Source organism: Tupaia chinensis, unplaced genomic scaffold, assembly GCF_000334495.1.
Source record: "Tupaia chinensis unplaced genomic scaffold, TupChi_1.0 Scaffold000477_1, whole genome shotgun sequence".
In the NCBI taxonomy this organism is placed as follows: domain Eukaryota; kingdom Metazoa; phylum Chordata; class Mammalia; order Scandentia; family Tupaiidae; genus Tupaia; species Tupaia belangeri.
The window spans coordinates 1,650,863-1,664,870 of NW_006159986.1; the positions used below are offsets into that span (position 1 = coordinate 1,650,863).

The following is a 14,008-nucleotide window of genomic DNA, read 5'->3' on the forward strand; positions in this document are numbered from 1 at the left end:
GGAAACAGCAATAAGAAGAAAGGCAAAAAAACAAAATTCTATCTAGATAAACAGATAAATTAGTAAAATATAAAAGTACATAATATCTAATATGCTTTAGAGAAATATAAAAAAAGAGACTAAGTTGTTCTGAATAGAGGTAGGGTAATAAGAGAGAGATTATATATTTATATTTTAGTTTTTGCTAAAGGGCATGTGCTCTCACCAGAGAAAGAGAAAGTGAGAACTCACCCCCAGGCGAGATGGTTATGCCACAATCCCTTCTCCAGTCTCTTCTTAGGATTTTGGGCACACACACATACATGCCTGGTATAATTGCCAAGTTGCCAGGTCCAAGGATTGAACCGTGGAGTTGGCCAGCACTGACTCCAGCACCTTAACCTCCATGCCACTTGCCGATCCCAGAAACTCAAATTTTAAGGGATTTTATTTTTCTTTTTTTTTGAGAGAGTTTTGCTATAAAGCATGTGTGTTCACCAGAGACAGATAGAAAGTGAGAAGTCACCCCCATGGGGAGATGGTCACTCCACAGTCCTCTCTCCTCCACTCTCCTCTGGGGATCCTGGACTCAAACGCACATGCACCCAGCATGAGCCTCAAGCCACCAGGTCTGGGACTCAAACCATGGCTGCCCACGAACTCCAGTAATTCAACCATCATGCCATCTGCTGGTCCCCATTTTTTTTTCTTTAATGACCAGAGGACACATGCAGTCACTGCAGAAAGAGGGAGAAGGTACTTGGCAATGGGGTGTGGTCATGCTGCGGTCCCTTCTCCAGTTCTCCATCCTGTTGATATTTGGGGCACACATGCACATACACCCGGCATATTTTTCAAGCTGCCAGGTCTGAGACTTGAGTACTACATAGTGCATTCTTCCCCAATTTTTGTCTTAGATTGGTTCCAGTTTGGTTTAATATGTCTCTAGACCAGGGTTAGGCAAATTATGGCCCAAAGGAAAAGTCCAGCCTGGCAATTTTTCTATGTCCTCTAAATTGAGATTTTTTTTTTCTTGGGGGTGGAGAGGTTTTTGTTATAGGGCATGTGTGCCTGCCAGAAAGACGAGAGACAGACAGACAGAAAGCAAGAAATCACCCCCTGGGGGGATGGGCACGCTGCAATCCCTTCTCCTCCATTCTCCTCTTGGGATCTTGGGCACGCACACATACATGCCTGGAGTGAATTTAAGCCACTGGATCTGGGACTTGAACCACGGTCGACTACATCGGAGTCCAGCGACATAGCCATTACGCCAACTGCTGGTCCCAATTTTGTAGAAATTCTGACAGTAAAATGGGAGGAGTAAAATACCGAATGTATGCTTTTATTTTAAAAATAGTGTTGTCTGTTAAAGCTGAGCAGTCTTCCATGTACTCTTTGGGTAAGAACTATTTATTGAACATGGCCTTGGTCCAAAACTCACACGTCGAACTCATTAGGTTATAAATCTAGGTGGGGAAGTAAAATATATAATAAATAATGAATGAGGTAGCTATGATAAGCAGTAAGGGGGTAGTGGAAATACATGTGCTGAGTCCTTGTTTTTTTTAGAGAGAGGTTTTTGTTGTTTATTTAGAGAGAGAAGCTTTTTGCTATAGAGTGCATGCACTTACCAAAGAGTCAGAAAGTGAGAAATCACCCCCCAGGGTCTCTTCTCCATTCTCCTATTGGGATTTGGGATTTGGGGCACACATACCCATGCACCTGGTGTGAGGTTTGTTTTTTTTTTAAGAATTTTTTAACTTCACTTACTTATTTTTAATTTGACCTGAGAGGGACAGAGTGAGAGAGAGAGGGAAAGTGAGAAAGCAAGCTGCTAGGTCCAGGACTCAGACCATGGTTGGCCAAATGGGAATCCAGTGCCATTAACCACACCACCTGCCAGCCCCCCTGGTGTGATATTTAAGCCACTGGGCCCAGAACTCTAACCACATTCGACTACGTGGGAGTCCAGTAACGTAACCATTATGCCATCTGTTGGTCCCATAAGAGATTTTTGAGAGATTTTTGAGAGATTTTTGCTATACGGCACATGCACTCACTAGAGAGACAGAGACAGAGAGATAGAAAGTGAGACTTCACCCTCAGGAGAGTGGCGATGTAGCAATTCCTTCTCCTCCATTCTCCTCTCAGGATCCTGGGTGCACATGCGGCCGGGTCCGGGATTCAAATTGCAATGAACTATGTGGGAGTCCAGTGACATAATCATTACACCATCTGTTCGACCTGTGCTGAGTCTTTTTTTAGAGAGAGAGATTTTTTTGCTATAGGATGCATGCCTTCACTAGAAAGACAGAAAGTGAGAAATCACCCTTTAGGGGGATGGCAATGCTGCAATCCCTTTTCCTCCATTTTCCTCTTGGGATTTTAGACACGTGAGTCTCAAGCTACTGGGTCTGGGACTCAAATCATGGTCAGCCATGTGGGAGTCCAGGACCGTAACTACTACATCACTCACTGGCCCCATGTGCTATCTTTTTATTAGATCTATGACTTCAAGAAATAGCCTGAGGGGAACCAGCAGTTAACGTAATGACTTTGTCGCTGGACTCCCACGTAGTCAACCGCGGTTTGTGTCCCGGACCCGGTGGCTTAAAACTCACGCCAGGCGCGTGTGCGTGCGTGCCCAAGATCCCGAGAGGAGAATGGAGGAGAAGGGATTGCGGCATGACCATCCCCTCTGGGGGGTGATTTCTCGCTTTCTGTCTCTATGTCTCTCTCTCTCTCTGTCTGGCGAGCGCACGTGTCCTATAGCGAAAACCTCTCAAAAAAAAAAAAAAAAAAAAAGGCTAAAAGAAATAGCCTGAGTTCCATTTGTGAAATGTAGATAATGCTACATACTTTGCAGGGCTGTAACAATTTTTAAATATTTATTGTATGTAAAATGCCTGGAGCATAAAAGGGACCCAAACTGCTATTACTGTTAGCTAATACAAGCATAGGAGTAATGCATCATTTTTTTAGATTTCTTTTGTGGTAGAGTGCATGTACTCACTGGAGAGAGACAGAGATAGATAGAGGGGGAATGGCCATGCCATAATCCCTTCTCCATTCTCCTCTTGGAATTTTGGACATGCATGGACACTTGCCCTGTGTGATTTCAAGCCGCTATGAAGTCAGCTATGTAAGATCCAGCCATCTAAACGTCCACGCCCCTGCTGGCCTGCATCTTAAACACACTAGAACCTATGCCAGGGATGTTGCCATTTTTGCAGACATGTTTTTGATGTTAACTTAGACTTGTTGGTAATTTTTTTCTTTTTTTAATAGAATTATTTAACTTTATTTATCACCATTTTTAAAAAGTTATTTATTTTTAAATTTTATTTATTAATTCATTTATTTTAATTTTATCAGAGAGAGACACAGAGAGAGAAAGAGGGAAAGTGAGAAAGCAAGCCACCAGGTCCGAGATTCTAATTGTTATTGGCCATGTGGGAGTGCCCAGCACTTTAACTACCACGCCACCTGCTGGCCCCATTTATCACCATTTTTTTTTTTTTAAGAATTATTTAACTTTATTTATTTATTTTAAATTGACCAGAGAAGAACGGAGAGAGAGAGAGAAAGAGAAAGTGAAAAAGCAAGCTGCCAGGTCCAGGATTTGATCTGTGGTCAGCCATGTGGGAGTACAGAGCCCTTAACCACTATGCCATCTGCTGGCCCCCATCACCATTTTTAAAAAACATTTGACCAGAGAAAGAGAGACAGAGAGGGAAAGTGAGAAAGCCGGCAGGTCCGGGACTCAAACCACAGTCGGCCATGCGGGAATCCAGCAACTTTAACCACCACCTCACTTGCCAGCCCGGGCAATTTCTTTTTAAATTTTATTTTACTTATTTCTTTCATGTGAAAGAGAAAAGACAGGTAGCCTTGGTAGGATCTCTTCATGCCATAATCCTTCCCCCCAGCCTTCAGCCAGTCATGGTCACTGTCATGAGCTGGCATGCCTAGCATGTTTAGGGTGAACCAGGATCCAAACCTGAGCCTCTCACATGACTCCAGTATTGTGCACTGGTGGGTGCTCTACTGCTGGTGCCACTTTGGTGGGCCAGATTTTTGTCTTTTAAGAGTAAAGATGATTTTGAAAGTAAAAAAAAAAAAAAAAAAGAAAATCTAAAGAAAATCTAGAGTTAGTCTTAGGTATGAATTGGTGGTGGTGGTGGTGGTGGTGGTGGGTTGACCTCAGAAATGAAGGACCGGCAGCTTAAAACTACGCTTGGGGGACTGGCAGGTGGTGTGTTGGTTAAGGGTGCTGGAATCCCACGCAGCTGACTGCAGTTCAAGTTTTAGATCTGGTGGCTCGCTTTCTCACTTTCTCTCTCTCTCTCTCTGATCAAACTGGAAAATAATAATAAAAATAATAAAGTTGAATAAAGTTAAAAAAAAAACAAACATACACCGGGTGCATGTACGTGTGTACCCAAAATCCCAAGAGGAGAATGGAGAAGTGATTGTGGCGTGGCCATTTGCCCCGGGGGGAAGGTGATTTCTTGCTTTCTGTCTCAATCTCTCTCTCAAAAAAAATGTGACCATCATGTAATGATATTTTTTACTTTATCTGATAACTGGCTTTGAAGACAGTTCCAAAAGAGGTCTCTAACTTTTTTTTGAGTAATGAGACTATCACTGCAGTTTCATAACTTCTCAAGGTGAATCTATTATACATACTTAAGTCTGTACCCCTAAATGCTAGAGTAAGTGGCATGGCCTGTATATACTGTAGCAGAACAAGGGAGGAGGGGCTTAGGATAGAGTGTGTTGCTTTGGGAAAGGCTTGAAGATTGAACCTTACAGGATTTGGCAGTGAGGGATGTGGAACTTCAGACTGTCAGGAGAGGAGTCACAAGAACACAACATACTTAGTTTGGTTTAGTTAGCAAACACTGAGTACCTACTGTCTGCTATACTTTTGGCTGAGCTTGGGAACCTACATGAAGAAACGTTCGACATCGAGTACACAGTATACTGAGGAAGAGGTGCACATGATGGGTAATTATAACACGGTGCAGTAAAGTCATAGAGATATGTGCAGCTACAGTGGACGTGCAGAAGAGGGGCCCCAGTCTAGGAATTAAGAAAGGAAGAGGAGGGGACCAGCAGTTAGCGTAATGGCTATGTCGCTATACTCCCATGTAGCCAACCGTGGTTTGAGTCCTGGACCCGGTGGCTTAAACTCACACCAGGCGCATGTGCGTGCGTGTCCAAGATCCCGAGAGGAGAATGGAGGAGAAGGGATTGAGGTGTGGCCATCCCCCCCTGGGCGGTGATTTCTTGCTTTTTATCTCTCTGTCTCTCTGGCAAGCACACGCGCCCTATAGCAAAAAAAAAAAAAGGAAGAGGAGAAGGTGAGATCGGCCGACTGGCATAGTAGGTTACTATGTAAGCAAAGGATTTGGACTTGTGAAATAGGAAATGCAAAGCTCTTGAAAAAAAACTGAGCAAGTATTTTCGGGAGATCAGTAGGTATGCCAAATGGATTAGGGGTAAGAGATTGGAACCAAGGAGAACATCTGGAAGACTTTTCTAGTAGAACAATTAGCTAAGTCTGAGAAAGACCTGAATTAGGATTGTGGAGGAAGATGTGAAAAAGCAGGGGAAAAAAATCACTGAGAACATAGGATTCTTGACTTGTCTTGTGGGAAATGAACAAAGGTCCTAAACGAATTCTGAACATTGGTGTCTGAGGGAATCCTGGTGCTGTTCAAGAAATAAGGATGAGAGGGGGAAGATGAATATGATACTTAACATGGTCCCAGGGGCTCACAAAGCCTGGTTCTTCGGAGAAGTGCCTAGGGACTCGTAGGCCATGTCCCTCAAGTCCCTCCCCTCCTTGTCACAAATCCCTGTTCTCCTCGCCTGCTCCTCACCAGAGCCTAACTGCTTTGAATTTTAATTGCAGCTCCTCCACCTCCACCCCCCATGATCCGAAATGGTGCCAGGGATGCTCCTCCTCCCCCACCACCCTACCGAATGCATGGGTCAGAACCTCTGAGCCGGGGAAAGCCCCCACCTCCACCCTCAAGGACGCCAGCTGGACCACCCCCTCCTCCTCCACCACCTCTGAGAAATGGCCACAGAGATTCTATCACCACTGTCCGATCTTTCTTGGGTGAGTAACTAGCTGTTTTAGAGTCATAGTGCCTGTGATGATTTCACTAACTCTAGTGCCTTGGCTGCCAGATGACCCACACAGGGTGGAAATAGCCCATGGTATCCTGTGTTCGCAGCAGTTCGTTCCTGACTCACCCCTCAGACTTCTAGGCCCTGCCCATTGACATCCCTTTGCTTATGTGAGCTCTAGGAATAGTTGCTTTGGAATAGAGTAACTGAAAGCATAAGTGCTGTGGTAACCCCAAAGCCATTCTCATACCTTAAGGATTGTTATTTGTAGTTAGCTTTTAGGTCAGAGACTCTGTATCTTCTTTAGTCAAGAATTAAGTGTCTTTGGGACCGGCAGTTAGCGTAATGGCTATGTTGCTGGACTCCCACATAGTCGACCGCGGTTCACGTCCTGGACCCAGTGGCTTAAAACTCATGCTGGGCGTGTGTGCGTGTGTGCCCAGGATCCAGAGAGGAGAATGGAGGAGAGGGGATTGCGGTGTGGCCATCCCCCCTAGGGGGTGATTTCTCGCTTTCTGTCTCTGTCTCTCTGTCTGTCTCTGTCTGTCAAGCGCACGCACCCTATAGCAAAAACCTCTCCAAAAAAATAAAAAAAAAGAATTAAGTATCTTTTAGGAGAATTCTTTTCTGGCTCTTTAAAAATTAAATAAAACACTACACAATATTTATTTAGTAATCACAAGCCATTAACTAGCTGCATTATTTTGAAGAAGTCACTTCACTTTTTGGGACCAGTGAGGAGGTTAATTCGATCAGGGGTGTGTCGTATTAACTTTTCCATCATTATAAATGTTGGGGCCCTCACCTTCAGGATTCTTGTTCATTGGGTTGGAGATAGAGCCCTAAATAAAGGTTGTCCAGAAGATGTTGTTATACCTGTTGAGGACATTGGGAGTAGATCTCGTAAAGTCCTTCGCAGCCCTAACACTGGATTCTTTAATGATTGCTCCACTTCTCAACCTCTTGTTCCTCACATGTTAGTAAGTTTCTGTTAGGTGGACCAAGGTTTTCATTTTAATGATAATGTCCTCATTGTAGATACCTTTGGAATATGATTAAACCATGCTTATTGAGAAATTGAGCCTTCTTTTTTTTTCTTTTTTTTTTTTTGGAGAGGTTTTTGTTGTAGGGCGCGTGCGCTTGCCAGACAGAGAGAGACATAGAGACAGAAAGCGAGAAATCACCCCCCAGGGGGGATGGCCACACTACAGTCCCTTCTCCTCCATTCTTCTCTCGGGATCTTGGACACACATGCACACGCACCCAGCATGAGTTTAAGCCACCAGGTCCGGGACTCGAACCACGGCTGACTATGTGGGAGTCCAGTGACATAGCCATTACGCTAACTGCTGGTCCCGAGAAGTTGAGCCTTCTTGTGGAGGGGCATAGAAAACTGGGGACCGTGAGGTGGCTATCCCAACTGTGCTGCAGAACAAAGTAAGGGTAACCCGGGCTGACATCTCTATCTGGAGATAAATATTTCCATGTTAGGTTAATTTCTACCAGTTTGTGAATTTGGTTCAGTTACTTTTCCCCTGGCAATAGCCTTTAATATGACTGTGTTACTGAAACACAGAACTATATTTCTTTTTGCTTCTGTGCAAACAGTTGGGCTCCTTATCTATTTTCAGGTGTCTGATTTTTGGTGGAAAGGTTTAAAGACTAGTCCAAAGACTGACTGCTTGGGGCCAGCAGGTGATGTAGCAGTTAAGTCACTGGACTCCCACATGGTTAACTGTGGATCAAGTCCCAGACCCAGAGGCTTGAAACTCATGCCAGGCATGGTGTGGGGGGGGGGGGCGGGCAGGGGGGCGCCGGGGCGGGGTCAGGCACGGGTGCCCAAGATCCTGGGGGGAGAATGGAGGAGAAGGGATTGCCTGTGGCCATCTTGCCCTAAGGCAAAAATCCCTACAAAAACAAAACAAAATAAAACAACAAAGACTGCTTAATATAAAGAGCCTTTGAGCATACCCTCTGGTGATGAAAGAAAGGTTCCCAGGGTGATGCTGTTGCTGTTTGCAGTCTCTTGGTTTAGGCAGGCACGCCCTCAGAGTGCGTCAGAATTCACCAGAGACTAGTAAGGGGAGGGTCTTGAATGGTCTGTGGAAGCACAAAGATGGATGGTACAAATTAAGATTCTTTTGTTTTCACAGATGATTTTGAGTCAAAGTATTCCTTTCATCCGGTGGAAGACTTTCCTGCTCCAGAAGAATATAAACACTTTCAGAGAATATATCCCAGCAAAACAAACCGAGGTGAGAAGTGTAAAGAAAAATTTTCCATATTTGCTTTGAATGGAGCCTTTATGTTTTCTCTCTTCCTTTCTTTTCTTTTTTTTCCTTTAAAAGCCCTATTTTAGTTTTATTTATCTTTTGGTAGGTGAGTGAGGGCAGACAGGCACCTCCAAAAGGATCTTCATGCTGCAATCCTCCTGCTAGCCCGGTAGGCAGCCAGGATCACAGGCCTGTTTAGCTGGATCTGGTACTTGACTCATAGCCTTCTCATCTGGTCTCCAGTGTTGTACACCAGTACCTCTACTCCCTGTGCCATTGTGGCTGGGCCTGATTTGTGTTTTCTTTCTTAAGTTAAAATTTCCTTCTGCTTATTTTCCTTTCTCTTTTCTCCTCTCTTCTTTACTTTTATTTTTTTTTCTATTAGAGATTTTTTCTATAGGGTGTGTGCACTTGCCAGAGAGACAGAGACAGAAAGTGAGAAATCAGTCCCCCACCCCCAGGAGGGATGGCCACACTGCAGGTGGCATGGTGGTTAAAAGCCATGGACTCCCATATGGCCAACTGTAATTTGAGTCCTGGACTTGGTGGCTTCCTTTCTCAGTTTCCCTCTCTTTCTCTTTCTCTGTGTCTCTCTGATCAAACTGGAAAATAATAATAAAGTTAAACAAAAAATAATTCTAAAAAAAAAAGAAAAGAATTACTTAATCTTTATTCATTCATTTATTTTAATTTGACCAGAGAGAGGCAGAGAGGGAAAGTGAGAAAGCAAATTACCAGGTCTGGGACTCAAACCATGGTTTGCCATATTGAAATGTCCAGTGCCTTAACCACCACCCCACCCACTGGTCCTCCGGCATGAGTTTTAAGCAACCAGGTCCGGGACTCAAACCACTGCCAGCTACGTGGGAGTACAGCGACATGACCATTACATCATCTGTTGGTCCCTCATTTTCACATTTATTTATTTGTTCGTTTGTTTGTTTATTGGAGAGTTTTTTGCTACAGGGCACGTGCGCTTGCCAGACAGAAACAGAGAGATAGAAAGCGAGAAATCACCCCCCAGGGGGGATGGCCACGCCACAATCCCTTCTCCTCCATTCTCCTCTCGGGATCTTGGGCACGCACACACACGCGCCCGGCGTGAGTTTTAAGCCACCAGGTCCGGGATCCAAACCGCGGTTGACTACGTGAGAGTCCAGCGACATAGCCATTACGCTAACTGCTGGTTCCCCCTATTTATTTTTTAAAGAATTATTTCAGGGCTGGCAAGTGGCATTGTGATTAGGGGTGCTAGACTCCTACATGGCTGACCGTGGTTTAAGTCCTGGACCTGGCTGCTTGTTCTCTCACTTTCTCTATCTCTCATTCTGTCTCTCTCTGGTCAAATTAAAATAAGTAAACAAAGTTAAATAATTCTCTTCTTTAAAAGAATTATTTATTTATTTAATTTCTTTTGTTATTCTTCTTTAATTCAGACAGAGAAAGGGAGAGAAAGGGAAAGTGAGAAAGCAAGTCAGCAGGTCCAGGACTTGAACCACAATTAGCCATGTGGGAATTCAGCACCTTTAACCACCTCACCACTTGCCAGCCCCATGTTAAATAATTCTTAAAAAAAAAATTGTTTTATTTATTTAAATTTTTTAAAAAATTTATTTATTCATTCATTTACTTTAATTTGACCAGAGAGAGACACAGAGAGAGAGAAAGAGAGAAAGGAAGCTGCCAGGTCCAGGACTCAAACCGTGGTCGGCCATGTGGGAGTGTCTAGCACCTTAACCACAACACCACCTGCTGGTCCCTTATTTATTTAAATTTGACCAGAGAGAAAGTGAGAAAGCAAGTGGCCAGGTCAAGCGGCCAGGTCCATGACTTGAACTGCGGTCAGTCATGTGGGAGTCCAGTATGCTTAACCATCATGCCACCTGCCTGCCCCATCATTTTCACTTCCTTAAAAATACAATGACAGAGGCCAGCAAGTGGCTGAGTGGTTAGGCACTGGACTCCTACTCGACCAACCATTGTTCGAGTCCTAAACTTGGCCACTTGAAACTCATGCCAGGTAGGTGTGCATGTGTGCTCAAAATCCTGAGAGGAGAATGGAGGGGAAAGGATTAAAGTGTGGCCATCCCCCGTGAGGGGTGATGTCTCACTTTCTATCTATCTTTCTCTGTCTCTCTGGTGAGTGAGTATACCCTGTAGCAAAAATGTCTAAAAATAAAAACCCAGTAACAACAAACCTAGTCTCCAAATTTTAAAGGTTAGCTTAACGAGCCTGTTTCTCATTTCAGGAATGTCTGGTAATTTAGGATATAGTGGGTAATCAATACGTATGTGGTTGTTATTTTGTGTTTTTCAGCTGCCCGTGGAGCCCCACCTCTGCCACCTATTCTCAGGTGAAACCTGGCTTGGTCCTGTTCCTCAGGAAAAGGATGGACCTCTCTCCTCCTCAGATGGTCCCTTCCATTCCCCTGAAACCTGCATGAGAGCTCCTGATGTGTTTCTCCAGTGCAGCCAACCCCAGACTCCACGTGTCCTCCCCGCTCACCTCCATCTATGCACCTCGTCTCTGGATTTGGTGATCGGACTCTTTATATTGACAGTAGGGTCTTAAGCCCTGCCTCCATCCTTCCTCTCACAAGCCCGGCTAGCCAGATGAGGAGAAAGCTTTCGTGTCTCCTGCTTTCCTCTTGGGGAAAGGTGCCTTGTGATGAATTAACTTACTGTTGGGGCAGGGTGGAGACTGGTACTCCTACCTCCTCCTACCCACTGTGGGGGAAGCTTGACAGGTATATTTCATCATTTAGGAGGCCAGCAAGGCCAGGACTTCTTGGGGGGAGGGGCTATTTGTAATGAAGCAGGAAAGGAGTTTGCGGAGAAGTGATCTGTTTTAAAGGTCACGTTTGGGAAAAGGACAAGGTAATGGGTCTTGTTTATTTTTAGGGGTATTTTGGGTTTCTTCTCACCTTGCCCCTACCCCCACCCCCACCCCAGGAATAAGTTGGCTATAAACACTAAATACTAATCAGCTGAACTAAACATTTAATAAAAAGAGAGGGTGAGATAAACCCAGAATCATTTTAGAGCCTGTCAGTTCCTCTGTAGCAAAGGGACTTTGAGTCCTCTGCAACTTCCTACCCCATTTCCTCAGGGTGCTAGGCTGAGAGATTTTTTTTTTCTTCTCCCCAACTGCCCATCCCCTCCAGAGAAAATTCACTTTTTGTTGGGGAGGGGCATGATTCATTCCTAATTCACATATTCTAAAAATTGCGGGTGAGAGATAGAAAGATAGGGCCTAGGCTCGGGCCTTAACCTCAACCTGGAGTTGGGCTCAGTTTTTTCTGATTGGCCCTGAAGGTCAGTGACTCTTTTCAGTCCTTCAGTCCCTGGAGGACAAAGAAAGGAAGGGGGAAGCACTTCATGGGAGGGACAGGCTTTGTGGGGCTACCAAGTTCTTTAAGACTTGATCATCCTGAAGTTCACAGCCCATCTGAGCAGGCTCTTTTCTGTTCCTTTCCCAAGATGTCGAGGGTTAATGCACCAGAATAGAGAAGAGTGGGGAAGTGAGTAGAAGCTTACGGGGATATGCAAAGGTTTATCTATGCCAAGAAGCACAAAGACTTCGGTGAGGTGAACCTCAGTCAACACATCATTTCTTCGTCTTCCAGGTCCTAGTTTAAAGAGCACAGAAAAGAATGGAGGCTCTTAGTCTAAGTGGGAGCCAAGCCTGGACGATGGCACATGGGCTTCCCCCGAGACTCCTGTGCTCAACACACCGAATGGTTTAGTTTGCTGCAGCTGTTGTCACATGTAAAGGCTGCTGTTAACCTTGGAATGAGAGCAGGGAGACCATAGCTGTTCCTTGAAATGCATAAGGGAAATTAGTTTTTCACAGGCACATCACAGGCTTAAACCATTTTAGGGACTTGTCTTGATTTATGGATCACAGGCCAAGGATCTGTGTGTGGTGCCAGGTAAAACCCAGGTCTTCCCGAAGCTAAGTGAGGGATGGTTCAACCTGGATTATGTGTATGGGATCTGTTTTCCTTTGCCCTCTCTTGGACTACATTGGTTTTTGGGACAAATCATGATTAATTAGGTCTGTTACTAAACTTTTTCTAATAATTTTTTATTTATCATTCTTTTCAAATCTGTTAGCAGTTATTTCCAAGATGTATCCCCAGCATCCTAAAGTGAATAGAACTAGGAGAGAGGGGACACCAGTGGAGCGAAAAAGAGTACCAGAGTTGATACTGCAGCAGACCTCCAGGGTAGATAACTGACAAGTCACTGAACTTTGACTGTGAAGTCGTCCCATTTATTTTTGAAATGGGAATTGATGCCTTTTGTACAATGTTATCAAAGTGTGTCTTTTTGTTTTCTTTCCCCTTTACTCAAACATAAAGAATCAAAATAAGTATCACAAGTAAAGCCAAACCCCAGCTCTTTGTTGGGGCTGTTACCGTCTTCCCTGCGACCTGCTATCCCTCATATTTCCCAGCATTCAGACTGTGTCACATGGGTATTGATTCTGTGTTCATGGTCTTGGCCTGGGTCTAGATCCAATCGGATGAGTTTTTTTCAGAGCCAATTAATGACACAGCACCCATTTAAATGTCTTTGCCTTATACATTATTTGGTCCCACTGTTAATAACGGATTTCTTATCATGTATATTTACTATTGAAGATTGGAATGTGACCCTCATAGTTATTGGTCTATTTTGTATGTTGTAAAAAGCTTGTAATATAGGTTTAAGGTGGGCTGGCAACAAGAGAACTAAAACTTCTCACCTTTTAAACTGCTCTTTTTATCTGCTTGTGGGAATGTTGTCTCTTCGGTGAGAGATTGGGTGGTCTCATGTTGAGGCTGTTGCCCAGTCCTGTTACCTCCCTCGTCCCCTCCTGGAAGGAAGAGACACGCCTGACTAAGCATCAGGAAGCTGTGTTAAAAGCCCCTGTGTGGGTTTGGTTTTTGATGTTTTCCCTCAGTGGGAAAAACTTAATTGTTTCTTAACTGCCCTGTCTGGGAAGCAGGGTAGTGGCCTCCAGGTTTTTAAATGAGTTTGAAGCCCCTCTTTCCCCTCTTCTTTGGTCACTAAACCTGGACCAAAGCGCTTTGATATTCCAGGTGTGGTTTTCTCTATCATGGGAATTTGCTCCAGCTGCAGAGCCCATCATCTTCACAACGTAGGCCAGCAAAGTGAGAGCCTAGGGCTACCCCATCCAATGAATGTGAGGCTGCTGTCTCCAATAATTCATCACAGCCCTCTTAACTGGCAAAGACATGGAGACTAGTCATTGGCCATTGCACTGGGGGAACCCTTCACCCCATGATTTCCCAACTTGAAACCCAGATTTGCCTCTGAAGGGGTGAGAAAAAAATTGTAAATAGACTTGCTATGGAGCAACTCAGGGTTGGGGTGTGTTTTAATTCTCCTGATCACTTGAAATAATCTGTAGGCTGAGTGCTTTATGGGTGTGGGGAGAAGTGTGACTCCAGGGTCCTTCCCTTCTGCAGAGCTCGGGGGGTGGAGTATAGGGCATCTGAGACCCTTCGATGGCACTACACTGAGCTGTCTGTCCTTCTGGAAACCCAACCTGTGATCAGCTGCAAATCAGATTCTTCACATTCCAGTTGTAGTCTCTCTTTCCC

The 14,008-nt window shown here is 44.6% G+C and overlaps 1 protein-coding gene across 4 annotated transcripts in view; it reads left to right on the forward strand.

Annotated features, from left to right (window-relative positions):
* WIPF2 (WAS/WASL interacting protein family member 2) overlaps positions 1 to 12,515 on the forward strand; it is a 63,384-nt gene extending 50,869 nt beyond the window's left edge. For all 4 annotated transcript variants that reach the window (XM_006155931.3, XM_006155929.3, XM_006155932.3 and 1 more), the window contains 3 exons: positions 5,903 to 6,112; positions 8,277 to 8,378; positions 10,714 to 12,515. In XM_006155931.3, the coding sequence (XP_006155993.1) occupies positions 5,903 to 6,112; positions 8,277 to 8,378; positions 10,714 to 10,754 (353 nt within the window). In that variant the 3' untranslated portion in view covers positions 10,755 to 12,515. The remainder of the gene's footprint in view (positions 1 to 5,902; positions 6,113 to 8,276; positions 8,379 to 10,713) is intronic.
* The last annotated feature ends 1,493 nt before the right edge of the window (positions 12,516 to 14,008 follow it).